We start from the raw sequence: 27,968 nt of genomic DNA, 5'->3' as shown, positions 1-27,968 counted from the left end.
TGTCTGTCGACGATGGGGTATATTTACGTGTACCTCCTTTCAAGTGACGTATGTCCGCTTACAATAGTCATTGTCGACCTAATAGTTTTGCCTCCCCTGTCAGACACTTTGTAACAACTGTAGAGCTGTGTAACCTTTTAAGAGTAAGCTTTACACTTCAAATCCCTTTTAAATTGATTCTACAACGTAGATAATGTTTAAAAAAAAATGCGATTAGGCTCGCATTCAAATCATACTTAACTTTTGTAACATTTACCCAATGTAGTGCCCAGAGGTGTCCATATTTTCATGTAATCCTTTAATAACAAGTATTCATGTTTTTCTCGTTGCCATGTTCCCACCAATAACGTAGCTCCATTTTCTGCCTTTAAAAGCAGACACAACCCACAATTCCTCTATTCGCTCCGACGAAGGGCTAACGCTCGAAACGTCAGCTTTTGTAATCGTTACGGTGGTCAATTTACCATTTCAACTTTGTTGATATATCCAATTTAATAAGAAGTAGAGCGATTACTGCAACAATTCCTTAATGTACTTTTAAACCTGGTGTAAAAACTATTAAAATTGTTTGCAGATCGCCTTCTTTTTAGATAACTGTCCTTCTTTGATATAGTTAGATTTTTTGACAGTCATTCAAGACAATACAATGAGCAATGCTCTTAACATGTCAGTGTGAATTGACGACGTTCAAAATGTCTGAAAGAGACTATTGAAAACAAAAGAGTGGACATGAGGTCCTGGATAGGAGAAGACAATCAGTTTGTAATAAGCACAATTTGTATGTGAAATTCCCTTTGGTGTACTTATATTGACACTAGCGCAACCGAGGATACTTAAGAAAATGAATAATGATAGCGGAGCAAAACTAATCAGGAAACGAAAATATGTTTCAGAATTTTTGACACGTTTATCGACCTGCTAAAGGTTCCAGCACTTTTGTGGCGCTTTGAACACAGTAGGTTGCTATTGACACTTGTTGCTTAACTAGATCCCAGTCTCCTGTTTTTTTAGCCATATACAGAGCCTCTGTGATACCGGGAAATGTCGCCTTTGATGGGCTGATATTGTGAAAACCGAAGTTAAAAGCAACATGTCGGTCCTGTGCTTTACCAGGCAGGCCGTAAGGGTAAATGAAGGCCTTCTCCAGTTTCACCATTTGATCATTCATCACTCGCAACTCGTAGGGCTTTTGAAGCAAGGCAGGGTCAGATTTTCTACCCTCGAATTTCCGACAAGCGTCCATGAACCCGGACACAGCGTCTCGAAGTGCAGCAAGAGTAATTCCATTGGCCGAGAGGTCTGGGGACGAAGTGACAACATGGAATGAAAAGTTTAATGCGAACGCGTAATTTTGAACGTCAAATGGTAGCAAAGGTTGGTCTGCGAAATCCAGTGTCATTCCTCCACCAAACTGTGTCATGGCTCTATGAATTTGAAATTTATGATCAACGAACTTTTTCATCCAGTAGAATGTGTCTTGTTGTGTGTGATATACAGGATAGAGAGATGTCCTGTTAGGGTAACCGAACCAATAGCCAAAATCTCCACACGGCACACCTATGTACTGGTAAAAGGGTACGTAGTCACTTGCAGAAAAAAGGTTAAAAATCATTGGTTCTTTGCCATTGGTATCGGAAGGAGTCTTTTTCAACCAAATGTCGTAAATCGTGTTTGCACCTTTGGTATTATTGGGATCCTTGACCTCTTTGGCCCACTTGTGAATTATCTGCTTAAACAAAGGTGTCGCTCTTGCTCTTAAAACGTAGTCTCCGCAGACGGCAATATCTAAATTGATATACGCTACAGCACGTTCAGCAAGGATGTTAGCATTTTCCTCGACCCACTCCTGTGATCCGATCAAGTTGAACTCCTCTCCACCCCAACTACAGATCTTGATGGTTCGTCGCGGTCTCCACCCCTTTTTCAAAAGTGTTCCAAGTACACGAGCTATTTCATTCGTTACCGTGGTTCCGCTTAACGCATCAACGGCGCCAAAGGACCACGAATCCCGATGGTTACCGACGATGACGTATCGGTCAGGCTCCTCCGTCCCGAAAATTGTACCTATCACGTTGTAAATTGACTTGTTTTCCGGTTTGTTGTTAACCTCTAACCTGATTTTTGCATTATTGCTGTTGTGAAACCCTGGCCCAGTGCGGTATGTGATGTTTAAACCACCTTGCCATGACTCGGGAGCTTCTGATCCTGCAAAATTGTGAATACGTTTAGTTAAAGAGAGCAGAGTGTAAATCAATATAACTTTACTCTGAGATACTTCTACTCCAACTTATGAGGTGACGATCGTGTTTTATTCTTAATCATACGATGTAACGCATTTTTAAAGTAACGTTTGCTCATCCCAGCACATGACACTCCTCTCTAGTTAGTGCCCTGATTCTGAAAAGGTTCCGAAGACTTCGACCAAAGAAAACGACGTTACCTCCTAATCTGCGCAGTAGCTCCAAGGCATCGCCATAAGATATTGTCTGGGCTGGAATTTTTGGGAGTTCACTCTCGTTGACAGGTTTGCGATGTATACCCTTGATAGACGGAAGGAATGGAGTCTGGGGGTCTCCATTGTACGGCCCAAATAAAATCGTGCCCTCCTGCACCCCCCCTGACGGTAACCACCAACCATTAGGGTACACTTGATCTTGAGCGTATCCTTGCTGGGCAGAGAAGCTTGGGTCTGGGAATACCAGCGCTCCTATTGCTCCATGTTTTTCAGCATTGGAAACCTGAAGAATGAAAACATTTACGTTACTCACCTTGATATCAGATTACTCTCGTTACAAAAGAAGTTCTCCAGAAAAAAAAAAGCAAAACAATTAACGTTAAAGTGAATTTGTTAAGAGCGAAAGAGCCGCTAATTGGAATTTGAAAACCTGACATGTTTAGAGCTATTTATAGGAATTTTCCATAACGAGGAGTTGGCATTAATCCGCTTTTCAAATCTCTTAGTGATGTGGATTATTTACCAACTTCACCTTGGTAAACAATAGCTTCACTTTCTTGTAGGTGAGCAACAGTTTCTTTAGAAAATGAATCTTTTTTAATAAGCTTCACAGTTCGTATCAAATTGTCAAAGAAGTTTCCTTAGAAATTTATTAGCCTTCGAAAGTTGCAAACTACGGAGATATCTTCCTTGAAAGTCCTGAACTCCATTCATCGCAATTTATATGATCAGAGAGAGATTCGTCAAGTGATCCTTTTCGAGAGTGTTTTTCCCAAAGTAGAAAAAATTTTTGCAAAACATGATGCAATTGTCATGTACAAACATACTGAAACGAGTATGGGCAAAGTTAGATCAAAGGATTTTCTGTGATACTTACACTTCTGGATCGCATGATGACAATTTTCCCTCGCGCAGTAATATTCATTTCAGATAATTTTTCATAATCTGTATCTCCCCCATAGTTGACATAGACCAGATCACCTTCAACAGTACCACTGTGCGCATATGCTAGGTAAGGATAATGATCGAATGTCTCAGAGCTGGTTGGATCAGGGGATATCTAGAAAGCATCAAGGCAACATGTTTTACTGACGTAAGGAATTTTTAATTACCTCTCTAAATTAAGCATAACGACGTGAAGATCCATTGTGTCGCAGTAATCTAGCACAGATACTAGCAGACAAATATTGCTCGGCCAAAATGCCCAGATAAAAGATGTGTCACCATGCACTAAGAACTTTATTCTTCATGAATGGATAAATGAATGAATGAATGAATGAATGAATGAATGAATGAATGAATGAATGAATGAATGAATGAATGAAAGATTGAATGAATTAACCCTTTGCCCCAAAAGGTAACTAATATCTAACAACTGCTCACAATGTCACCCTTAAATCACACATTAAAGTCACGGGAATGGAGGAAATGATCACCAACTTAAGTAGCTCTTAATTGTTATGCAAATTCTCCGTATCAGCACCTTAGGAAATGTATAGAGAACAGTGTGGAGAAAATTCATACAGGTGTTACGGTGTAAAGGTTTAATCGGAAGTGCACAAAAAACAAGATACTTAATTGTGGATCATAAGAGAAAAGAGCCACCATAACCGCACGATGGGAAGGGGGGGGCGGGGGGAGCGGGGAGCGGGGGAGGGAAGGATTGGGGAGGGAAAAGGATAACTGATGGTGGATAGTGGACGGAGTTGCTAAATACTTCCGGTAATAAAAATGTGTCCCTAGTGTTTAGGCCAAAATTTTAGTTGCCTTATCTGCTTAAACTTTGACAATTCCTAATATTCACCAAATGGAAACCATCCAAAAGAGCTAAAAAAAGGGGGGGACACTTGCATAAAGTTGGAAAAAACCAAACTATTCTTTTATCATGTCAAGAAAGTGCAGAAATTGAATTGGAAATTTTAGAAGAAAAAAGAACGAACTTAACTTACCTTAATTTTTCCTGCTATTTCATAGATCGTTTTACCGTTTTCTATTATAGCGACCTTGTTCGGTTTGTTTGGTTGTGGAAAAGACAGGAGAACATTGTATTCGGGTTTCTCTACTTTGTCGAAACCAAATGATTTCCAATTTGTGGCAAGTGTATTTGCAAGCTCATGCTGTCTCGAAGATCCTGCGATGTGTGGCTGTGTTGAAAATTCCCTGTAATAATGAGTTAAGCCGGAAAACTCTGATTAAACCGCAAAATTTGTTCATTATTCATCATCACAGTCATCGTAACTGATCGCTTTCAGTTGAACTGTTTATCATGATTATTGCATCTATTTCTATAAGATAACTGCGGCTTTTTGCACACTTTTAATCTCCCTTGCTGTGACATATGTGTATTTGCATCTACATGGCTTGTGTAACTGCATCATCGTTCCTTATGGGAATTTTGCTTGGTAACTTTTCATAGTAAGTGAAACTTGAAAAAATCGTCATATCAATTTTAATCTTTCCGCAAACAACAAAAGAGGCTAAATGGGGCAGAATGAGTGTGTCCATGACAACCGCTGCGCAGTCGAGCTGCATGTCATCTCTCCGATTTCACTGAAACTTTACCAGTTGAAAGGGTTCTCCCTAAAACTTAAAAATGAATGAGTGTGTCCATGACAACCGCTGAGCAGTCGAGCTGCATGTCATCTCTCCGATCTCACTGAAACTTTACCAGTTGAAAGAGTTCTCCCTAAAACTTAAAAACTCAAACTGGATTCTGTTTAGGTTATTCTTAGGGGTAGCTGGACCACTTCCTTGGTTTTTAATTTATTAGTTTTCCACTAAATAGCTTGGGAAGGCTCATGATTCTTGCACTCAGTTTCCCCGAGCGCCTGGGAAGACCGTGATACAGATTTGGCGAAAACGGACGGCTTGCATTTTTAGACTCGAAAGTTTGAGTAAGAATAGCTAGAAAATGTAGGTTTATTTGCTTTAATCACCGCTAATGACCCAAAATTGTATGATAGATGGAGTTGAAAGAAGCTTGTCACAAGTGCAGTTTTCAAATGACCTCTGAGGCCGAAAAAAAGCAGTGCTTAAAAGTATTTTCAATATTTTTCAGAGACAAAATGATGGATGAGAAATTATTTTAAATTAGTGTTATAGCTTTCTGGAAAACTGATATTTGACCTCAAAATTATCAAATGTTTCAAAGTCTAAAATTGCATTTACTTACTTGTCCAAGTTAATTAAAAAGCTGTCAATCAAAATGACTGACACCTTTTTCTAGCTTTCATCAGTGATATACTGATATGTGTGCAAACTTTCGTAGTGAAAAGTTAAATACGGTCGTAGTGGGAGATTCATACATTTTGCCTATATGGAAGCTACATCCTTAGTGAAAACCCAATATACCTGTTTCCCTCAGGAAATAACCAAGACGTAAATCAGCTTGTTTCTTTTTTGAACTTTAGGGTAGAACCTTAAAACTGGTAAAGTTTCATTGAAATAGTTGAGAAGGAATGTGGCACGACTTCCTAGTGCTCTCTTAAACATACTCTTAAAAAGTTTAAGGCCTTCACTTTGCTGCTTTCAAACCAAAGTTTCGTTTACCCTTATCAAATATTCAATTCGAATGATTTTACGTCACGCGAACTGCTTTCTTCCCCTTAGTTTGTACCGTCTGTCGCGTTACTCGCATACTTGAAAGAATGCTAGACTAAACAAAATGAGACAATATCAACTTGGTGACGTCTTTAGCCGGCTGCAGCTGTCAGCTTAAAAGAAATTAGTTTTTCGCCTTAATGCAAATGAAACACGTATTCTATTGGAAAAAAACTGAAGTGGGACTTGAAGACATTTATAAATTATTTTGGCACCCCTGGATGATAAACTTCAGTTACAATCCGATTTAAATTTTTTTTCGAGATACAATTGACTGTTAAGATAGTAAGGGATGATAGATTTTGACTCGTTATCCAAAACGTGTTTTCAGTTCAGATAAAATGAACAAGTGCACCCCAGTGGGTGCTGAAGGGAAATCACAAAATGTTAGTTGTTCAGATGATAAACGCTACACGAGGCAAAATTGTATCAAGAAGTAGTTATGATTGTTGTCGATGCAAAAGATTAACACGAGTTGCAAATGACGAAAAAATTCACGAATATTAAATGTTTGAGGTGCACAAGATCGGAACATTGCACTCGTTTGGCGTTATGGGAAGACTCGCTTAAACCATTTGCGAGATCTATTATCACCAGTTTGTCATACCTCATCAGAGATTCCAACTTTTCGGTCCTAATCGTTTGTTTAAACAAATCATGGAACTTTTGGAAATCACCCGTCCTCTTATCGTCATTGTCTGCACCTTGACGAGAACAGCTTTCACTATTCGATGTCTTCGTGACTAAGTATCCAATTAAGATACCAATTAGGAAGAACACCACAGCAACGAGGACAAAGCCCACTACAATTTGAGCCTTTCTTCGTTGAAGCTGAAGTGGCCTGATGCCTCCGAGAAAGCCACTGCCTTCAGTAAACTTCTCCTTACTTTCGCGGTTGACTTCATCCTCCATGCTATTGAATGTAAATGAGATCTTTCTGTAGTTAGCTGTGTGCATGCAAGATCCAATTGAACTGCATCACATCAGAAACATCTGTTGATACAGACAACTCTTAGTGTTTTTGTTTCTCATCCAATTAACATGTTAAATAGTCTGGGTTATGTAACTTTTTATAGGAAGCACGCGAAATAAGCAGAGGTTTGTATGTTAATTTAAGTTCCTTTGACGTTTCTTACGTAAAACGATTAACAATAAAAGACACACGAAACGAAATATTGTCAGTGTCTATTTCGCAAAAGAATCTTGCTTATCGATAAATATTCTAAGATGTCAAAATTCCAAAATAGGTTTGTTTTCTTTTGTTTTGATTTTAGATGTTTTGTCTCATTAATCTTAAACAGTGGAGGCTAATTGGAGCAATGTGCGTCACGTTGGCAAAGGTTAAATTTAATTTATAAATCTGACTTCCTTTCTGTCAGACGCCAAAATTCTTTAGCCCTGACATGATCATGCGTGAGAGAAAAAAAAAATAGTGTTTGGCATAGAACACCTTTAACATGAAAATGTCAAACTGGTCTTTACGCCGTGCTATTTAAGGGGGTTATGTGGTGATATTGCAAGAATAGAAAGGAAGCTTGTGAATATCCCACTGCGTCTTCCGTCGGTAGACGAGCAGATCAAAGTAAGCTTAATTGGGCAGTAAAAGATATTACCTATTCTTGACGGTAAAGCTCACTCCCGAACCAGAGTGAACTGGGCCTTGCTTTTTGTTTCCGTCGTAAGTAAGCTTATTAATTAGTCGATAAAAGACATATCCATTCCTGACGGAATAGTTGAATTCCGAAAAAGTTGTGGGAGTAAAAGCGAGCCTTGACTATCTAGATTGCTATTCAACCTTAACTAGAACGATGCAACAAAATAACCTAAGGGGGTTTTTTGACTCACAATTTGACTTCACTAGAACAGCGCAGATCCCTCTGTGCTCGTGGATAAGAACGGTCACGCGATAGAGATCCACCCCGGTTTTCGTTTGTTTGGCCTCATGCCGAAGGAAACTCATAGTTTGATGTGCTCCTAATCCAGGAGTGATAGCTGAATAGAGCCCCTGGATACCTTTTGCAGATTTACTGTGATTTGTTTTAAGTAAAAACAGGTACGTAGCCGCGATTATGATTGGTGGTCGGGAGTATTTGCGCAGGATAAGTGGACCTCCAAGAGATGTAACTGTAAAAGTTTTGGAGGTGCATAGGGAATTCTCACCCGCAAATCAGGCAGCAATAAATAAGCGTATCATTTTTTAATGACTCTCTCTGCGAAGAAAAATTTCGCTGGAAATAATTCATTACTGCGGAATATTCCAATGAAAGTAATATGAATGATTTGAAATGTTATTGTATAGAAGTTAGCGGAGCAAAATTTATAATGAGACGCTTAAAGAAATTGAGTTTAGCTGAACGTGTAACGATAATCTGATCAGTTAGGATTAAAAGCTAGGTTAGCTAATATATGGCACACGATAAAGGAAAAAAAAAAACTTCCCAATCGAATACTTGACAGTCGTTTGATTGTGTAGAATAGACTAGATTGTAAGACTAATTGGCTTTCAGCATATCCGGCTAATATGTCATTTGCTACCGAATTGTCTGATTGAAATTGTCCGATTGCCTGCTATAAGCACATCCAGTGGTTATCAGCTAAATCAAAGCGATAAATACGGCCGGTGTGGTAAGAACCAATATGATTCTAAATTATTCAGTGTGAAACTCCGCGGCGCTAACACTGTGGGAAGGGAAGGGAACTTTTCAGTCCAAACCTTACACAGACTAGTGGAATTTCTACAGTATATTTGACCGCGCCTTTTTGTTAAGTAAAAGTTATAATCAAAACGATAACAAAATACTCCAACGTGATTTGTTATGATCGGCCCAGTTTGAGCACTAAAGGGACAGGTTACGCGTCGTGTGCGTGCACTGTTGTCGCGCATTTTACCGATTTAACTGTTGTTTTTCATGAAAACGTAAAAATAATGGCTCGTTCATTTCTCAATATTTCTGTTATTGTCTTGATTAATTGGCAGTAGGATTTCGTGACAGGATTTCGTCCAATCTGGTTTTTAATCAAACTCGTAATCAACAAATCGAGCTCTCGCTTCGCGGTCGTCCGATTTTGTCACTCACATGATTACATATTGAATTAGTCTCCACTCTGTAATATTTCCGTCATTAATCTATGATAATAGAATAATCTGGATGGCCTGCTAGAAAGTGATGATTTCTCCGATACTTAATTAAATGCGATTAACTTTTTCGATGTCCATGTATTTTCCGAACCAGACGATCTAAGACTTTTTAACACCATCAAAAGGAAAAAAACAGAACGACAGTTACAAACTGTGCATATTTCATCGGCTTCTGAAAAAAGAAATTTTTAACCTACCAGAGAAACATTACTGTAAAACTACCCCAAGAGTATTAGAGACATTTCTTAACTTATGAAGTTTTAACCCCCGAAATGTTGTCCGCCGGCTCCATTAGCCCAATTTTTTTTTTTTTTACGCCACACTGGATGCATCAACTACACATTATGCGCTGAAGCTTCATACTACAATATTTATTCGCCTAAAAGGATCTATGTTCTTCACATCAGTGTCAACATCGTTCAATAGACAACCAGTTCTTACCTGTAAATTTCTGACGCCTTCATCAGTTAGTCCACACTAAAGCTCTCGTTTAGTATCTTTGTTTTTTTAGGATTTAATCAGTACACGACTTGTAACACTATGGATATCGAGAAAAAGTGATTTTTGAAACATGCTAAGTCACAGAGTCTACCGCTATCAGTTACTGAAGTCCTTGCCCAGTCTGGTCAAAAAGCGCCACTCAACTCAGTCTTGAACTTTAGCGTCTAGAATTATTTTAACGCGGCGTTGCAGTCCTCTCAAGATAACCTTTCTAGTAAATTCACAGTACCCTATGCTATGCAATATGACTTAAAATTTAGAATCCTTTAGGAAGATAACTTCTCGATCAGATATTCTTCTCTCTGATTTCTCGTGTCAACTGTCGGATTTCATAGAGGAGTTTACTCTCCAATTCTTTGACCTCCTGTTTCCTGTTGATTTCCATAACGTTCATTTCTTCTCTCAAGATGTCAAGTTTCTCTTGTACATTCGTGTCCCACGGTATGTTTATAGCATCTGTAGGGCGCTGGGCCTGTTGATTATGTCGCGGGCACATCTAAATAAAATAGTTCAAATCTTAAGCACTACGATTGATTGGTTAATGGGTTAACATCGTGATGCACAAACAATTACAGCATGCTTCAACAAAGTTCAAAACAGTGCATGGCGCGACGAGGAAGATGAGAATAGTTATCAAAATAGCCTCTCTGCATAAACTTCTAGATCTCGAGATTAAAGCGCTTATGATTGTGTAATGATATAGTTTCTCACGACTATTCATGACAAAGTGAGGACGTAAAGTGAAATATCTATTGTCAGTAAAAACCAATGAGATGCCCATAATTATTTCGTCCAGCGCTCCCAACTACGCTTAGTCCTAACTACGCTTCCAGTACGCCCATTTAGAAACGGAACGAAAATGAACACACCTTTGCTAGAACACGAATTCCAGTGTAGCCCATTCCAATGAAAGGGAATAGTTTAGTCCGATCAGGAATGAACCTCAGTGATGTACGTGCCACCTCTATGTTGTTCTTGAAAAACGTAACAGGGACTGAATCGTTTCTAGCACCCTCAAAATCTACTTCACAAGCCATAAGATCACCGCGGTAGGCCATAGCGTCTGTAAAAAAAATTTGATGTATGGATGACTCAGAACCACCTTTGACTCTCAGCGCGATCAGAAACTTCATTGTCATCTACGAGTACCTCATATTTTCTGCTTTATCGATTTTTAAAGTAATGGCTCTTCACTGAATGAGGATGCTGCTATCGAACAGATACCGTTTTTGAATAGGTCTCACGACAGATTAACTTAACATTTTTATAGATTTCTGGTTTGACCAAACCTCTTTCAGCAACAACAACAATCTTTATATTTCAAGAAAAAAGTGTTTAAGGTGACATTCTTTGGTCGCCTAAAAATGGAGATAATTATACAACCCTTGCTTGCGATAAAAATGACACTTTCCGAAAGGCTAGTTAAATCAATGACAGACGTGAGAGCGTAATTGCTTACCAGGAACTTCTTTTCCCTGTTGCCTATAGCTCGGTTCAAATATTCTTCCGTCATCAGCGTGATAACCAACGGTCCCGTTTTTCCACCCCGGCATGAAATGACAGTTGTAGCCTTCGTACACTGCACCGACTGCTACAATGCGCCTCTCACCGCTCTCTTGGATTAACACCTAAAATTCAAACAAACACAAGCGGGAAGGATAAGGAGCCAACTTACAAGTCTTTTTTGTTGTCATTTTCAGAGCTAGGGGGAATGCCTACAAAACAATCTTGAATTGAGGGGAGAAAATAACTCAATATTGCTTTGGTGAGACTTTACTTCGACTAATGATTGGACTAGAAATGAAGCTAGAAAACTCGCGCCAGTCCCTAACCAAATCAGATACAAAACTACCAATCACAAACTGCCTATCGGTGTTTTCCTTCGCTTCAGCGAGTTTAAATGGCTGGATTTTACTTTTAGTTCTGATCGACACTTTATAATGGTTGTCATCACTCCGGTGAGCATTCTGAGCCGTAGTGGATACTCTGGTTTTGGCTCAATGATACTAAATTAAGGAGCACTTATCGAATGAAACTCTTCTTAGTTCAATGTTTTATTATATAGGCAAACTATGAAAGCGGTTAAAATGACGTTAAAGGAGCAGAGTGGGGTAAGAATGGAGGGAAAGCGAAAAACTGTATATAATTTCTTTTAAGATGATCAAAGTATGATCTAGCCACACTCAGGTGAAGAGACTTTGACTATGCTACAGAATAGTTTAATACAATGATAGGTTCCTTCATGTTGTTTCTCGTACTTCAAATCTCGGCATTTCTGGAGTAAAAGGCGCCAAACCCCTCGCACCATGATGTGCCCAGGAAATCTTACGATTTTCACAACTGTAACACGAAGAAGAACCCTCATATGTCAGCAGGGAGCCTTCGATTCCAATTCCCAGAGACTCCCATTCCTAAGACAAAGAAAGAAGCACAGACGGCAAGGACTCATTAAGTACAAAATTCAGTGAACATTTGCGCACTCTTGACCTGAGATGATCGTAATCAAATTGTAAATACAACTGTGTTTCGCCTCTTCAGTTTGTTTTGTTTACTTTAGTTTTTTCGTTCTTTCCCTGGTTCTCTTACTTTCAAAATTTGCCTGTTTGTAGGTAGTTGAGCAAAACAGTCTGAGTATTTGTATTTCACCAAAACCGCCAATTACTTCCTCCAGATATGGTTCTGTTCGCTCACTCTACAGTGTTCTCAGCGCTATAGGTACTATTTTACAGTGAATGAATGAAGTCACCGTCTACATATGCTGTATTCAATAAGTTGCAACTTACAAATGTTCCATTCTGCACTATTGTCTGTCCAAGGCTTGATGGTTCGAACACTCTTTGGATGATCTGATTACACATTTTTCGATTTCCGTCTGTTTCGTGAAGAACTTCATCGATCTTTCCTTCATCTAAAGGTACAGATATTTCGAAAAGTTGAAGACACTTGAAGGGTTTGGGAAATAATAGTCGGTTAACCACCGATGTGGGGCGAGAAATGTTCAGTGATTTTGTTATTGCTATCATTACTGTTGCTAAATTTATGAACTTCATTTGGTGATCGCACAACCTGCGATGCGAAAAATTAATTCTCCCCTACTAGAAAGCCAGCTTTCGATTCCGCTCCGCCTTTAAAGCTAATTTCTCTTAACCAGAACTATAAAGATCGCAAAGGCCAAAGAGAGCCATGGATAAATGCTACAGGTGTTCCGTCTTGAACCCGTGTAACCAAGTCACAATTGGTTCATATTTGCCTCAGTGACTGGCAGGAAAGGCGCCTTGTGCTAATTTTTTTTTAAATTCAACCAGTTGTGCAGTGTGGTGGGTTGACCAACACTTGCAAATATGGATTACTTTAAAAATCAATTGAAAATTTTGCTCAATACATTTAACAAGATGATAACGACCAAAAGCATATAACCTTCATTAAGTTTTATGCTTCCGTATGGACTAAATGTGGCAGCTGAATGGTTTTAATTATTAATCACCAATGGCCATGAAAGTGGACCAACTCCTACCAGTAAGCGGAAAAGAATAGCCATATGTTGCAAAGTATGTCCTTTGCAGTTTCTCGACAAGTTTATCTAAAGCAGCATCCTGTCCACCAAAAGAAAACAATGAATGAGAAAAGGTTAAAAAAATATAAGGAACGCACTTGTTCTAGTCTCTTAGCCAAAGATATCCCAACAAGACTGACCCATTGTTTTTATTAGGACTGACGTGTAAAAAATGCAGGACTTTTTACGGTGACTTCGTAAAATGAACACCATCTTAGAAGTTAAGCTGACCAACCCTCGCGGGACTCCATATTCGCCGATTGCGGCGAAATCAATGCGAGATCATGCTAGATATTGGTGATTGTGTACGCCAATCCGGCGATCGGCGAAATCGCAATCGCTGCACTGGGCATACCTGGCGATCTTCGCCGATTGCCGCCAGCAACACAAAAAATCACTAAATGTGTAGCTGGCAAAGGAGGGAGGAGGGAGGTTAAAGGGTATTAAACAGAATGCAGGGAAACTTGGAGAAATCAAGCGGTGAACATATGGTAACCGGTCGTTTCGCTAGCGAGCAGTTCACTAACTTCTCATCGGTAGTTTTGAATCATTTGCATAAGATAACTCTATTTAGTTCCCGTGCACTTTAGCTGTACCCTCGTTGGATCGTGAACGAATGAAAACCTCCGTAACTTTCAAAATGACGCAAGTTGTATCATATCAAATCGACTTTTTGTGTGTATCAAATCGACTTAGGTTTGACTTGAATCGGCTTGTATCGGATAGACTTTAAGTTTGTATTGAAAAGAACTGACTCCCCTGTGCCTTCAAGGTCGATAGAGGCCGATCAAGATCTGCCGATGGAATCTACAAGTCACCTCGCCCACAGCTAAGGTCGGTTCACCCAAAGGTCAATTCGCTTATAGGTCAGTTTCGCCCTACAAGTCATCTCACCTACTAGTCGGTTCGCCCTCAAGTCATTTCGCCTTCCGATCAGTTTTGCCTACAATTCGATTCGCCTCCAAATTAGTTTGCCCTAAGTTGTTCGCCCACAAGTTAGTTTCGCTTCAAGTTGTTTCTCCTACAGGTTCGTTCGCCCAAAGTTATTTTGGTTACAGGTCCCTCTCTATTCAAGTTGTTTCAGCAAAGAGGTCGGAATTGATAAAACAAATTTCGCCACAATTGGCAATAATGTCGCAATCTGATTGGCCAATTTGCCGTTTTCGATATGAGTACAGGTAACACTACTCGCTACAAGGTGTCACGCAATTTCTCAGGCACTGAAAAAATCGTTTTAGTTGACGTCGACATTGTGGTAAAAAGCGAATCGAAAAAGGTGTAGCGTGGTCTGTACTCTTATCAACAACGATATTCATCATCACAGTGGTCAAAACTTTGTGGACGTACGTGCGTGCGTTCGTACGTACGTATGTCCTAACATACGTGCGTGTGCGTGTACGTGCGTACGCACGGGCCTCGTGAGTCTACAAAGTATTGACCCCGTACAGACCATGCTACGCACTGTTGATTTGTTAAAGGGCCCTGTACCGTTCCTTGCATTCGGATTAGTATAGAATCATAGGCTCTTTTTCTGAACAGAAGTAGTTGGAAGGATCTGTGTTTAATGGCTATGTTTATAACGCGTAAACCCGAGATTTGGGTTGGCATGTTCTTAGAAACTTTTTTGTATAGGTAATCACATGATTTCGAGTGCAATTTGGAATAAATAAGCACGAGTAATGTTTTTCAAAGACTAACAAAATTGCATGGGCCCGTAGGGCGAGTGCAATTTGTGGTCTTTGAAAAAATTTACAAATGCTTATTTATTCCAAATTGCACGAAAAAATCATTTGGTTATCAATTAATAATATACATGAAAAAATACGAGGTAGCTTCTCATAACTACGCAGAAGAAAAGCGCGCGCATCACGTGCAAAAATAATTTATTCAAACCCTGCAAGTGACATTGACCTTTACATTGACCTTGACATTGACCTTGACATTGACATTGACCAATCATTCTGACCAATCAGAATATCTGGTTTGTTTCTTTCTTTGCACTGAATTAACCCTCTTCTGCACTGAATTAACTGAAAACTGCATTCATCTTAACCAATCAGAACTGAGAAATTTTTTCATGTATATTATTAGCACTGTAACGCGATGATCTTTATATATTTTCATCCTTGTCGGCTTTTCTCCCGCTTGCATTCGATAGCAAACCTAAACCTTGGCCATGGAACGATCTACCTCTATTTATGTGATCGCAAGTCTTTTTCACGGATTGAAATTAAATATGAGCAGCAGTGAATTCCGCGAGTTTTCTTTCGCCAGAAAAGAACAAGATTATTTTCATCCGCTTAAGTGCTTATTGATCAATCCAGCTGCCGATGTTTGCACAAGATAATTGAATTTAATCAATCAACAAATAAATTTTAAATGTTCCATTTTTTACACCAGATCGCAAACAGTCAAAGCGATTCAGGGTTTGTGCTTGAATTAGATATTTTTTTAAGCAAGGGAATTTTGGTTTTATTTACTGACTTGATACTGTAAATTGGTCGTCATAAAGAGTTTCAAAGCTGACGTTTCGGGCGCTAGCCCTTTGTCAGAGCGGATGTTTCCTTAAAAACTTACCCCCTTTATCAATACGTTTTTTTGTTCACTGGAAAGGTGACACAATGTAATATCTCATCCTAGCCACTTAATTTGTTCCCTTTTTCTCTCAGAACAGGCCCTGTGCACTCATTCCACTCGCTTATTCAAAATTCCTTCGCTCCCCTTTACACAGTCAATCACATGAGTGACGAAATCTACAGTGAGAAATTCATGTTCAAATTATCGCCAAAGGTTTGGCTCTGTTTTTCATGGAATTTTGAGCAATTCCAAAGTAAGTAAGATTCGACATACCCTGGATTCCTCTCTCACACCAGGCATTTCAAAAGATTTCGTTTTGCAGAGGCATCGTTGGCACATTCTGCACACAGCAATGAGGGGCATGGTGACAAGGTTAATTGGAACTGGTGCCGGATGGCATGTGCTGTAGGTTTTGACTGTTACCGCCTTCTTAAAAGACCACTCTTTTAAGGCGTTATTCTGTCGAAAGAAAGACCAGGAAACATTATCAAAGATATCCTTACGATGGACAAACACTAGCAGATGCGCGATCACTTAAGCTTCTGAATGGAAAATAGGATGAGATTAGCTCCAAATTTGACTCAAGAAAAACATGGGTTCCAAGAATTGGTGCATTACCCTTAAACCCCTGAGAGTGGCTTCTATTTTCTCCTGAAAAGTATCATCCTCAAATCAAATGTAAAGGTCATGGGAATAAAGGAAATTATCACCAAATTAAGAAACTCTTGATTGTAACGCAAATTCTCCGCGTTGTTACCATTCTAGGAAATGTAGAGGGAACAGTGCGGAGAATATGAATGTTAATTTTACGGTGCAAAGGGGTTAAGGTAAATTTCTGCAAAGTCTCGCACCTCAAAGGACTTACAGAAAACCAGCGGAAAAGCTTCCAATTATACTATTACCTGAACTATTTCATAGGTGTTAGAGAGCAAAGCTATCATCATGTTAATTAGAAGAATAGCTCCCACAACCAAGAACGTTATGTAGAGAAGATTAGCCAAGATGGCAGACGGACCGTGTTCCTTGAGGCTTTCGAATGGTGTTAATGAGGTCATTCCAAGTAAGGATCTTACTAGATGCCACGCAATGTCCCACCAACTGAGAACACAAAAATGTCATTATCTCAAGTTAAGTCTACCTCAAAACGTTTTTGTTATGAGAGCAACAACCAATCTTTTTAATATATATCTTATAAATTCTGATCACTGTCAGTACAATGCAAGCCAACGTAACAATTGCAAACATATGGCACAAGAATTGGTAATCTAGGATGCTTATACACCACTGTATTTAAAACTTTAAAGAACGTCTAAGGTTTATAGCCAACAACCTTCTATGACAAAATTTGCATACGAACTTCTTTAAATCAAATATGACAACGCGTGAAACAATTCTTCATTTATTGAACACAACTCAGCCCAGTAGACAAACTTGAAAATATCATCTGATAGATCAAAGCTAATCAGATGAAAGTGCTTTTTCACTATGCAAAACCTCTTTAAAATGTTTTGTCGGAAGTTTGAAAAAGTATAGATTTCAGCATCTAACTTTGTACATGAAAGGAATTAACTGACTTACCGAGTGAAATCGTAGCCACTTTCAATACAGCACAAGAAGAAGAGAGAGGGATAAAAAAAATAATGATGGAAAAAGTCAATTTTTCTACCCGAGAGAGATGGAGAGAGGGAACCAAATTTAAGCTGGTTAAGATTTTATTCCAGGACACGCATGGGTTTAGTGTACAACAACACAGTGATGGGATGCCACTAACTTCCATAAAACTGAGCGCGTATCAAGCTTAGATTGCTCACTGCAACGTGTCTTCCGAGCAAAGCCTCTAAGATCTTTACAAGATCTTATTATTAATTCTCCCCTCTGACTATTAATTATCCCCTCTTGGTGCTACACATTCCCTTGTAAATTAGTTACGAAAATTTGGTGTTCGGCAAGATAACAGTTTCTACCTCATAAGCTCGAGTAATCTCATAACCAGTTTGCTGAATAATATATTGATATCATACTGAGAAGTAACACGTCAATCCCTTTTGGGAGTAAATGGATTAAAATGAACTGAAGCTAGTGGTTTAACTCTACTCTCTTTCTTTATCTAAATGTCGTAAAACTAGAACGACGGCCAGTCAACGCAAGAGTTAATGAAGGTCAGAGTCAAAAAGTGCCAAAAGTTTCCCACTATAAACACTCTTGAATACGGCTGGCCCAAAGCACGTGGAATGCGGCTGTTCAGGTCAATTGATTTCCATATTGCGCGAGACTAACTGAAAACGTGATGCAAGTTTCAGCAAGCTTGCAGAACGTGGCGAAGTAAAAATAGCAAGTAATTCCAGCTCAGTAATAACACGGGATTGAAAATGCCTCATCTGCATTTCCCTGGTTGTTCAAAGGGCGGATAACGCTATCCAGCAGATAAGGGGCCGACCATTTAACTTTTGAGGAGGGGGGGGTTGGGTGATTTCTGGTCATCAAGAAATTATTTTCTAGCAATCTGCTGTGCACGATATTTCTTTCCGTTCTAAATGCTCTTTTTTTTTCTGTTACATTTGGGCTGCATGCAATTTATTTCTTCCAACAAGCGCTTGCAGGAAATGTTTTTTCAAAATCACCCACCCACCCACCCCCCCCCCCCCCCCTCAAGAGTTAAATGGTCGGCCCCTAAATCACTAACCAGCAGATAATTGTCTATAAAAATTGTGGCACTATCCATCGGATAGCGATTTATCCAGTGGATGGCGTTATCCACCTTTCGAACAAACGGGGTCAGATTAGCGGCTGAGATAAAAAACCGTAGCGTTAAGGTTATACATACCGATCCTTATGAAAGTTCCCTGACGAAATGTATGATGTTTTGACAATAATAATCTTTGTTATCGCCAGCGAGAACCCGAGAATCGTTGCAACAAACAGCCAAAATATCGTACGTAAATCTTTCAGAATGACAAACACAGCAATTTCTATGGCACCCATTCCCCTGTCAACCTCCATCACGTGACCAAAAGCACGCACCGTGAGAAACGAAGCGATTAAGCCATACAGATAGCCAGTGATGGCCAAGGTTCCATTGCCTGACACTGAAGAGGAGGAAACCCATGTGACCAAGCGCAGAGTGGCTGTCATGACATACATGATCAGAATGATGATGTCACACGCATGCCAACGATCACTGGTGAAAAAAGTTGTATGCCATAGTTAACTTAAAAAGGGTACGTTATTGATAGAAGAGGAAATTGAATTAGTGTGGCAAGCACCTTTGTCCTCTCTCTCTTAATGATACTCCACCCTTTGGCCTCTATATAAAATTCTCAGAAACACCTGACTGATACTTCATAATTCTTAACCATGTTATTTCAGATTGATGAATAAACAACTGCATGTACAGTAAATTTAGACTTTCCATTTGTCAAGATGGTGCAGCAAGCAAACTATTTTTATTTAATTAAGGCTCCGTGGTTGAGTAAAAAAGTTAGAGAGCAGCGAGCTCTGTACAAGAAAGTATTCCAGACAAACTTAGAATATCAACCCCCCAACAAAAAACTTCTGTTCCGAGTCTTTTTTTTTTTTTTTTTTTTTTTGCGAGACTCATATAAGGAAAACAATTTTCACCTACTTGCAGTAATTGACAAATTTTCTTAACACAAGTTTCATATAGGATGTGTCTGCGTTGAGATCTGGATCGGAACACTCTTCGTACAAAGTTGTCTGAAAGGATCTGTGTCGCTTTCGCGTCGCTTTCCTCTCAGTCTTAGTGGCGCAAATGAACTGATCAGCTACCACAACAATTCTTCCCAGAAAAAAAAGAAGTACAGCCAATTCTGTTTTGCTGAAGGCGATGGCTGACGGTGTCAGGCAAATGGCAGAAAGAAGGCCGAGTAAGGCGACTGCGCTCAATGTGTCGCGGAAGAAGATGAAGTAAGGAGTTGTAAAGTAATCCACGTAAATTTCTTTAAATAAATTAAACAATGACAAATCATTTTTATCGTATGCTTAGATTTTTTTTAAATAAGAAGTACATTCATAGACACAGAAAAGACTCAAAACCAGGTTCTTTCTCGCGTGCCTCTACCCTTTCTTTACCGGTCGTAGGACTAAGAGTTGAAGTTTGCATTTTTGTGGAGCAGTTGTACGCAAGTGCTCCGCCACATCATTTCTTGAAGCCTAATAACCTTGCACAATGCGTTGCTCTTATACGTATTATTCGTGAGACTACTTTATACTTGATCTTGTTCTTATTATTCTCTTCACTCATTGGATTGGCATGATTTCATTCCACTGTGTATGATGAAACCGTGTACTGTGCCTTTAAGGGCATCTTCATCAACCGTGCACAAGAAGTGGATATAGGCACTAAAACAGTGTTATGTAACTTCTATTGCTTCACTATACTTTGAGTATCTGTAATTTTTTCTTGAATTCTTACCATAGACATCTTTTCCTTCCACGTCTACAAGAAAACAAACTCATTTAGAAGGTCTCCTAGAAGCAGGTAAAAAGCAAGATGTACATGCGACTGAACAATCTTTAGGATAGTAGTGAAAGCACCTTTTACCTTTCCTTCCTTATGACAAAATGTTTTGAGGTTAAAAATCAGACGTATTGTTTTCAATCTAGGTATGTGAAATGAGAACCCGTTTGATCAAAGATGCTCATAAATGGCGAGGGTTTCGCAGATCTCCTAAGAGGTACATTTCAGTTCAAAGAGGTTCCTCTATACGCTTTTGTAAAACTCAGTCACCTAAAAATATCTGGCCTTTCCACGCACCAAGAGTAATGCAAGACTCTTTCACGTTCACGCGAATTTCAAGACAATCACATTAAATTAATCTTTCACTTTCCCTAGTCTTGACCAGTCTTACTCGATGAAAATGACGTCATATCTTATCTTATTTCTTCAAGGACCATTAAGAGGTCTGTTTTATGACTTTTATCGATCCATCTGAAGTCCATCTCCTGTCAAATCCCCTTTCGAGAACAACACATGCATTTTCAAAACAATAAAATAGCCGAAAATTCATCACACAAAACAAAATAACCATATTGCTTGTGGAAGGGAAAATGGGAGGAAGCAGATTAAAATAGGAAACAATAAAACATTATGTAGTTGCCTTGTACAATAGCTGTTCCTACAGTCCTTGCCGATTCAAATTCTTCAAAGTGAAGGGCATCCCGTTTTGTAATCTTTTCTAGTTGATTCAGATTGGCTTGGTCTCCAAACCCAACAGCAACGAGCCGAACATCCATTCCTTGAATTTCGCCGATTACGTCCTGGACACCCTCCACATTGTTAAGGTCATTTACGAACACGATGAGGACCTGGAGAAAGATACGAACGTAAGATCGACAAAACTACTTTAACTCCTTTCTGTTAACCGGGCATAAAACTCCATCAAGTTATCAAGATGAGAGCCCCACCAGAGGGACATTTTATATGTTGGGCTGATGAGGGAACAACCCATAGGTTAGATGCAAAGTCTTCATAACTTGAGCTGAAACATCCTTCACTGTTGCTTTGGCTAGTGATTAAGTACGGTGTATTCGCGAAAATGAATAAATTCAGCTCCAGCCATCAACATCTTTAATTCTGTATTACTCTCCTTGTATACTGCTACTTCGGTTTGACATTTAATCTATATAGAGTGGGGGGGTGGGGAGGGGAGGTAAGTTTCTAAAGAAACTTTGGTGCTGCGTCGGTGGGGGTAACAAGGTAATTTGGTTTGATCAACTGAGTTGATAATACATATGATGCACGATCCTCGCAGTAGATAGCGCTATTTAAGCAATAGCGAAAATCAGACCTGAAAAAAATCAGACCTGTACGGGATTCGAACCACTGACCTCTGCGATACTAGTGCAGCGCTCTACCAATTGAGCTAACAAGCCAACTGGGAACAGGCCGTTAAGTTGATTCGTTATAAACCCGTGAAAGTGATAAATCAGATACAATGAAATATATGAAATTCATATATTTTGAACTGCGGTATTAGATACGTATGATGCACGATCCTCGCAGTAGAGAGCACTATTTAAGCAATATCGAAAATCAGACCTGAAAAAAAAAATCAGGCCTGTACTGGAGAAGTAGTATCGCAGATGTCAGTGGTTCGAATCCCGTACAGGCCTGATTTTTTTCGGGCCTGATTTTCGCTATTGCTTAAATAGCGCTATCTACTGCGAGGATCGTGCATCATACGTATCTAATACTGCAGTTCAAAAGATATGAATTTCATATATTTCATTGTATCTGAGTTGATAATGTGAATTGTCCACCGAAAAGGGTTTCAAAGTTGACGTTTCGAGCGTTAGCCCTTCGTCAGAGCGGGTAGAGGAAGGGCTAATGCACGAAAGGTCAGCTTTGAAACCCTTTACGGTCGACAATTTACATTATCAATTCAGTTGATGAAAGCAGATTACATTTAAAATATAGTTTATTGATTTATCTATTTGTTCGGTCATTCATTCATTCGCTCATTCAATTATTCATTCCGTCATTCATTCGTACATTCATTTATTCGCACATTCGTTCAAGGAAGGTCAAGTTACAGGCTAACTTACCTTTTTGCTTTCTAAGCGAACGCGAGGGCTTTTGAATGCATCGCGAACAACGCATAAGTCGTCATAAAGCAGAGCGCGAGTTGCTTTGGGCTTTGTTAATTCGTTTATTTTGTCAAATATATCTGTCTCTTTGGCGTCTTCAAATTCGAAGGTTATGCTGGTAATCGGAACATGGTCGTCCTGACGTAACATTATGCAATAGTTGGTTGAGTGACAGTCGTATTGATGCACTATGTAACTGATCGACTTCTTCACTAAAGCGAATGTTTCGTCCGATGCTGGACCAGACAGGGATACCGCAAAACAAACCTCTGTGGCTGAGAAATATGATTGAGAAGTATGAAAAAAATGATTGTGCTGCTGAAGGCTGCCTTAAATACAATTTCCTACAATTGAACGCCATATTTGCAGCTTACAAAGGCTTTAGGAGAAGAGCAAATAAGTTCCCTCCTCACGAGTCTTTGTTTTCTTCTCCTTTAATTTCCTCTACTATTCCTTTACTTTTTCCTTTGTCTAAAAGCTCGCTTGGCCTAGCTATCATTTTGCAGTACCACAGCTTCAAATCAGCACAAGAGTTTCCTATGTCCAATGAGCGAAGAGCCATACATGAAGCAAAAGCTTTTTAGCGAGAAAATGCAAAGAATTACCTCGTCTGTGTGTCAGAATTTTTCTCTTGCACTTATTTGTGTCGCACTTAGAGTCAGCTCAGTATTGAAGCATACCCCTATTTCATTTTCTCCCGAGTATTCAACCCTTTGGAATCTCAGAGGACATAAACATGTCCGAGTTAGTACTATTGGATAACTAAATACCATCGAATATTCAAGCGTACCTGTCATTTTCCGTGCGCGGATTTTTATACTTCTAATGATGAAGAAGAACGCCAAAAGGAATGGGAAAAGGAAGAAATCAAATACAGCCCAAATATTGAGAAGGATATATTTCCAGAAGCGTAAACTCGTCCCAGAGCTTTTGCGCAGAGAATCAAATGAACCGTACCATTTAGCCTCGAATAACTTGTAAATCACTGGATGAGATATAAACTATGCGAAAAAAAAAATCAAAGAAGGCAAACATTTCAAATGAGTTTCGCCCTGACGAAGGGCTAATGATCAAAACGTTATAGCTCTCGTTTAAAAACTCTTGACGGTGGCCAATTTACATTATTAGTCCAGTTGATAGTCTTTGGAACAGATAGTCTCATATTTACAAATTTTTTTGAGTTTACATATAATAATCGAACCAGAGCTAACTACAGCTATAAACTTTATGTAAAAGTAGCCAACTTAAACTGCCATAAGAATTTGTTCTTTGTTCGGATAATTAATGCATGAAATAGCGTACCACTGCAGCTGTACACGTTGGATCACTAACTCTGTTTAAGTTAGAACAAGACTGGAAACTTTTATGGGCGTCAAGCAAATTTTAGAAAGCAACGGATGGCAGAAAAACATTTTCATATATCTAACTGCATCGCTCAATGAGTTACACTTTCCAACTATGTAATACCTTCTTCTGCTCTGTGTCGATGGCTTTTTCCATTACAGTTTCCAAACAGCTTCTAAAAGTGCTTCTAGCGTGGTCGTCAGCTTTTAAAGGATGTATTAAAGCTGCCGTGAACTCATCTACTGAGTTTGCCAATGTTTCAAACTCGTTCCTTTCTGCTCCACCGCTATCTGGAATGTCTCTGATTTTTTTCTTCACCTATCGCACGAAATTTTTTGGATCAGCATGGCTACTGGTGATGTTGCACTGCATATTCTCTTTGAAGGGTATTGATAACTCACAGCTCAGTTAGTTATAACTCTTGCCTTAGTTCCAAATATGGAAGTAATACCATTGTCGTTTGTCAAGTTAATTAGAACCTGTTCAAAAAGTTAATCGGAGCTTTTTAAGCTCTTACCTACAAAATGAAGTGTTCATGCTTGGAGAAGAGGAAAATATCTTACCTCAAATGCCTTGAATAATGCGTTAGTCTTACAGCTGGATAGAATCCTTGGATTCACGTGATCTTTAATCGAATCATAGTGTTCTCCTCTCAAAGCCTCATCAAGTTTTCTTTCAACATCTAAGAAGCGGAATTCATCATTAGACTGGGTCCATCTTCGTTCCTTCCTATTCATCTGTCTGTTTACCTGTCTTTCTGTCTCTCTGTCTGTCTGTCCGTAAGTCTGCTCTCTGCCTGTCTGTCTGCCTGCCTGCCTACCTGTCTTCCGGTCTAGCCGTTTTGCTCACAGGTCTGTCTGCATGCATGCCTGTCTGTCTGCATGCCGGTCTGTCTTTTGGTCTTTGTGTTTTTTATATGCATGCCTAGATGTCTGTCCGTCTATTTGGCGGTCTGTCTGTCTTCCTGTCTTCCTACCGCATTCCCTCTCTCTGTTTGAGGCTACATGACATATTTTATTGTAAGAGTTTCTTAGTTACCTCTTGCCTCTGCTTCTCCTTCAGCGGAATGAATTCCAGGATATTCGTGGTCAATATCTTGAAGAAAATTAAAGAGAGAAATTAAGTGTATCCTCGGAGATCGATTGTCAAATGGTTTACGCTGTTACAACATAATTTTTTCGATGAAGCCAGGATACATACCAAACTCTGAAATAGAACTTTCTTGCTCAGGTGAGTAGTCCTTTGAAGAGAAAGGTGTGCAGATCCTGGCCATATCCATGTCTTCTTCTGCTGTATCACGTTGCTTTAAAAAGGGTGGAAAACTGTCTTCATGCAATGGGAATATGTTATTAGGAATGGCTTGCATAAGGTCATCTTCTTGAACAACCACCGTTATCGTTTCTTCACTGGGTGATTTAACAAACCAAGAAAATCTGTCATGGAGAGACTTTTCCCAACTAAATCATTCGCTCTTAAATTCTTATAGTAATGTTAATAAAGGGTGAGTTAAGTTTGAGCCCTGCTGTTTTACCAGTACCGTCACTGTTTGCCCGTTCTAAGAAATTTATCCTTAATTCGACATTTTAATAAATGTTAAACTACTCCACTTTCACCCGTGTTCTGGGGTTGCTTTTATATGTTTTATGTTGAACAACCCTAACAAACGTTATTGTTTAATTTTCTATTCAAATGAAATTTTCCACGAACTTAAAGTTGTTTTAGAAGATAGCGATTCTTTCCTGTGAAAATTTATAAGGAATTAAAACGTTTACAATGCACTTAAATATGTTTTACTTACATGTCACCTGGCGTAGCTTGCTCCATTATCACTTTTAAAAAGATAACATTTAAAAATACGAAAAGAAAAGGGGGTTTTAGGGTTGCAACGATATTCAAAATTGCAAATACAAAGGTACACTGGCGTGTGAATTATTCATACACATGAAGTTGTTTAAATACATTAATATTCTGAATATCTTTAATCAACAAAATAATGCATATTTCACAAGGCCATACGGGTTTCAAAATTTTAGACCAAGAATTAAATATGATCCTTAAAAGGAAGGAAGAAGTAGGATGATGGAAAAAGGAGTTATTGTTTCATTCGTTTGACAGTATTTCTATTTATGGATGAAATAACTCGATTACTTTCTTTGATTCAGTGTACATATGGAGAAAGGGGTATTCGCTAGAATCGATGCCTCCAAAATTTGAACTTTGTTTTGTCACGAAATGTAAATTTCGGCTTTAAAGTTAATTAGCTTCGCGACCATACTGTCCCTTTGACGGGAATTTTCGAAAAGATTATGCGATGTTTCTTTTGTATTCTAAGAATTTGAGACGTTTTTCTTGTAATATACTGAATGATGCATTGAAAAGGTTATTAGTGAGAAAAAAGGAAGTAAAAAAAGATAACAAAGAGTTCCGTGAAAAGGAGGGAGATGCGAATTGCGACAGAGGAAGGCGGGAAGGTAATAAAAACACAAACGAATTTCAGAAAATGAGAAGTCAGAAGTAAAACTGACAACTAACAATCACGATTTAGCTGGATAATCATGAAGGAGACTTAAAAGGGGAAAAGGGGTAAAAAAAAAATGGAAAAAACAGCAAACGTACCAGCTGCTGATCACAACGTCCGGCCAATAAGACTTCATTCATGTGGTTGAATTCATTTCGGCCATTAATTAACAAACATTTATATTGTATGAAAGTTGTAAAAAGGACTATGTTTTGAAATTGAGTGCCTATCACTTCCCTAACACCTGGAACGGATTTTTCAGAACTGCCGTGGCGACAGTGGATGCCCAAGGCACAATATAATACGACAATAACTGAAAAAGCAGATTAATTCATGCGTGAATTGACCATAGAATCCGAGACATATAATAGAAGAGAGGAAAATAATACACTTCAGTTCTTAGTGAGGGCAGCGTACCACCTGATATACTTCCATCCGGCTTACAAAACCACAATGAGCATTGACCATTTGAAATATTCTACACTCACAGGTTAAAGTGCAACCCTTATTTTCAGCCAGGAAGGTTTCTGTTAACTCGAAGAGGCTGATTAATTTACAAGCTGTTTTGCCAACTCAGCTCTCTTATCCTTATTTTTTTTTTTTTTTTTTTTTTTTTTTTTTGCGTTCATAAGGGTTGCTTTTTTCGTTACTAAATAAGTCTACACTTACAAGTTAAAGTGAAACTCTTGTTTTCAGCCAAGAAGGTTTCTGTTAATTTGAAGAGAATACGTAAATTCAGAAGCCGTTTTACCACGTTAGCCCTCTAATCTTTATTTTCTCCTTTCATAACAGTTGTTTTGCTGGGTACTGACCATTTGAATAAGTCGGCACTCCCAGGTCTAAGTACAACGCTTGTTTTCAGCCAAGGAGGTTTCTGTTAACCTGACGCGACCGATTTTCGCACATGCATCTAAGAGTGCAGCATGACTGATAACTCGCATAGTTTCTACCATCGTATAATTTCTTATGTACAATATTAAATGAATTCATTGAGATGAGTGTTAAGTAATACTAATACTTTGGCAATAGCAATAAGAAGCAGAGAGTTTTTCTCACCTTTGTTATTGCCTTTTCCCTGCACTGCTTAATCTGGAAACGAATTTTATAACTCCTTGACAACAGTTTAGCTGATATTAGTAAGAACTGTAGCTCATATACAGCCGCCCACTGAATATCATTAAGATGTCAGTGATAATCCAGCAGGAGATCTGAAACTAATTTAACACATCAAAAGTTGCAAGAAACAATATGAAAAGCAGACTAAATTTAGAGAGCCCTCTGTTTTTTGCATTAAATTACTTAATGTTTTTACATAAAAAACAGGTTAGTTGCAGATGTTATCTATCGGTTGCGGTAAGTAAAAAGGAGCACATTTCATTTCAAATGGAGTTTTTTAGCCCCAGGTTAGACAACAGCTTCAAACGAATTGAAGAAAACGTACGTTGAAATGAATTATATTTAGAGCAAAGGCTGAGAGTTTCGAAAGAAACTGTTTGGGGCTGCGTCGGTGGGAGTAACGAAATAATTTTGATATATCAACAAAGTTGAAATGGTAAATTGACCACCGTAATGATTACAGAAGCTGACGTTTCGAGCGTTAGCCCTCCATCGGAGCGAATAGAGGAATTGTGGGTTGTGTGTGCTTTTAAAGGCAGAAAATGGAGCTACGTTATTA

General features: G+C 38.9%; 2 protein-coding genes across 5 annotated transcripts; both read right to left on the bottom strand.

Moving 5' to 3' along the window:
* Nucleotides 1–654: 654 nt before the first annotated feature.
* LOC111329141 (putative N-acetylated-alpha-linked acidic dipeptidase) lies at nucleotides 655–7,096 on the bottom strand. Its single transcript, XM_022933753.2, has 5 exons — nucleotides 6,663–7,096; nucleotides 4,405–4,615; nucleotides 3,333–3,515; nucleotides 2,441–2,738; nucleotides 655–2,205 (listed from the first exon to the last, which is right to left on the bottom strand). Exons 1-5 carry the CDS (start codon nucleotides 7,010–7,012, stop codon nucleotides 908–910), a joined length of 2,340 nt encoding a protein of 779 aa, XP_022789488.2. The 5' UTR covers nucleotides 7,013–7,096; the 3' UTR covers nucleotides 655–907.
* A 2,448-nt stretch (nucleotides 7,097–9,544) lies between these two features.
* LOC111329165 (uncharacterized) lies at nucleotides 9,545–27,535 on the bottom strand. Of its 4 annotated transcripts, XM_088743481.1 has the most exons (22): nucleotides 27,350–27,535; nucleotides 26,963–27,001; nucleotides 25,574–25,604; nucleotides 24,976–25,181; nucleotides 24,814–24,870; nucleotides 24,339–24,457; nucleotides 23,899–24,093; nucleotides 23,222–23,432; nucleotides 22,390–22,706; nucleotides 20,943–21,150; nucleotides 20,258–20,281; nucleotides 19,448–19,781; nucleotides 18,650–19,003; nucleotides 17,404–17,421; nucleotides 16,728–16,923; nucleotides 16,099–16,284; nucleotides 13,210–13,288; nucleotides 12,479–12,603; nucleotides 11,954–12,106; nucleotides 11,155–11,323; nucleotides 10,565–10,758; nucleotides 9,545–10,191 (listed from the first exon to the last, which is right to left on the bottom strand). In XM_088743481.1, exons 3-22 carry the CDS (start codon nucleotides 25,597–25,599, stop codon nucleotides 9,982–9,984), a joined length of 3,381 nt encoding a protein of 1,126 aa, XP_088599607.1. In that variant the 5' UTR covers nucleotides 25,600–25,604; nucleotides 26,963–27,001; nucleotides 27,350–27,535; the 3' UTR covers nucleotides 9,545–9,981. The 4 variants fall into 4 exon arrangements, with proteins under 4 accessions (XP_088599607.1, XP_088599615.1, XP_088599620.1 ...); XM_088743489.1 differs by lacking the exon at nucleotides 26,963–27,001; XM_088743494.1 differs by lacking the exons at nucleotides 22,390–22,706; nucleotides 23,222–23,432 and having other exon boundaries at nucleotides 27,350–27,532.
* Between the last annotated feature and the right edge of the window lie 433 nt (nucleotides 27,536–27,968).

This window comes from Stylophora pistillata, chromosome 1 (assembly GCF_964205215.1).
Source record: "Stylophora pistillata chromosome 1, jaStyPist1.2, whole genome shotgun sequence".
NCBI lineage: Eukaryota > Metazoa > Cnidaria > Anthozoa > Scleractinia > Pocilloporidae > Stylophora > Stylophora pistillata.
Note: the sequence above shows the minus strand (reverse complement) of the source record. Positions and strands in the feature narration are given on the sequence as shown.

Coding starts and splice junctions, on each gene's coding strand:
- LOC111329141 (XM_022933753.2), bottom strand. CDS start 7,012: ATGCACACAGCTAACTACAGAAAGATCTCATTTACATTCAATAGCATG. Junction 3,516..4,404: donor AAATAGCAGGAAAAATTAAG/GTAAGTTAAGTT, acceptor GATGCTTTCTAG/ATATCCCCTGATCCAACCAG. Junction 2,206..2,440: donor GCTACTGCGCAGATTAGGAG/GTAACGTCGTTT, acceptor ACAATTTTGCAG/GATCAGAAGCTCCCGAGTCA.
- LOC111329165 (XM_088743481.1), bottom strand. CDS start 25,599: ATGGAGCAAGCTACGCCAGGTGACAT. Junction 22,707..23,221: donor CCGCGCACGGAAAATGACAG/GTACGCTTGAAT, acceptor CATATTTCTCAG/CCACAGAGGTTTGTTTTGCG. Junction 13,289..16,098: donor GTGTGAGAGAGGAATCCAGG/GTATGTCGAATC, acceptor TTTGGTGGACAG/GATGCTGCTTTAGATAAACT.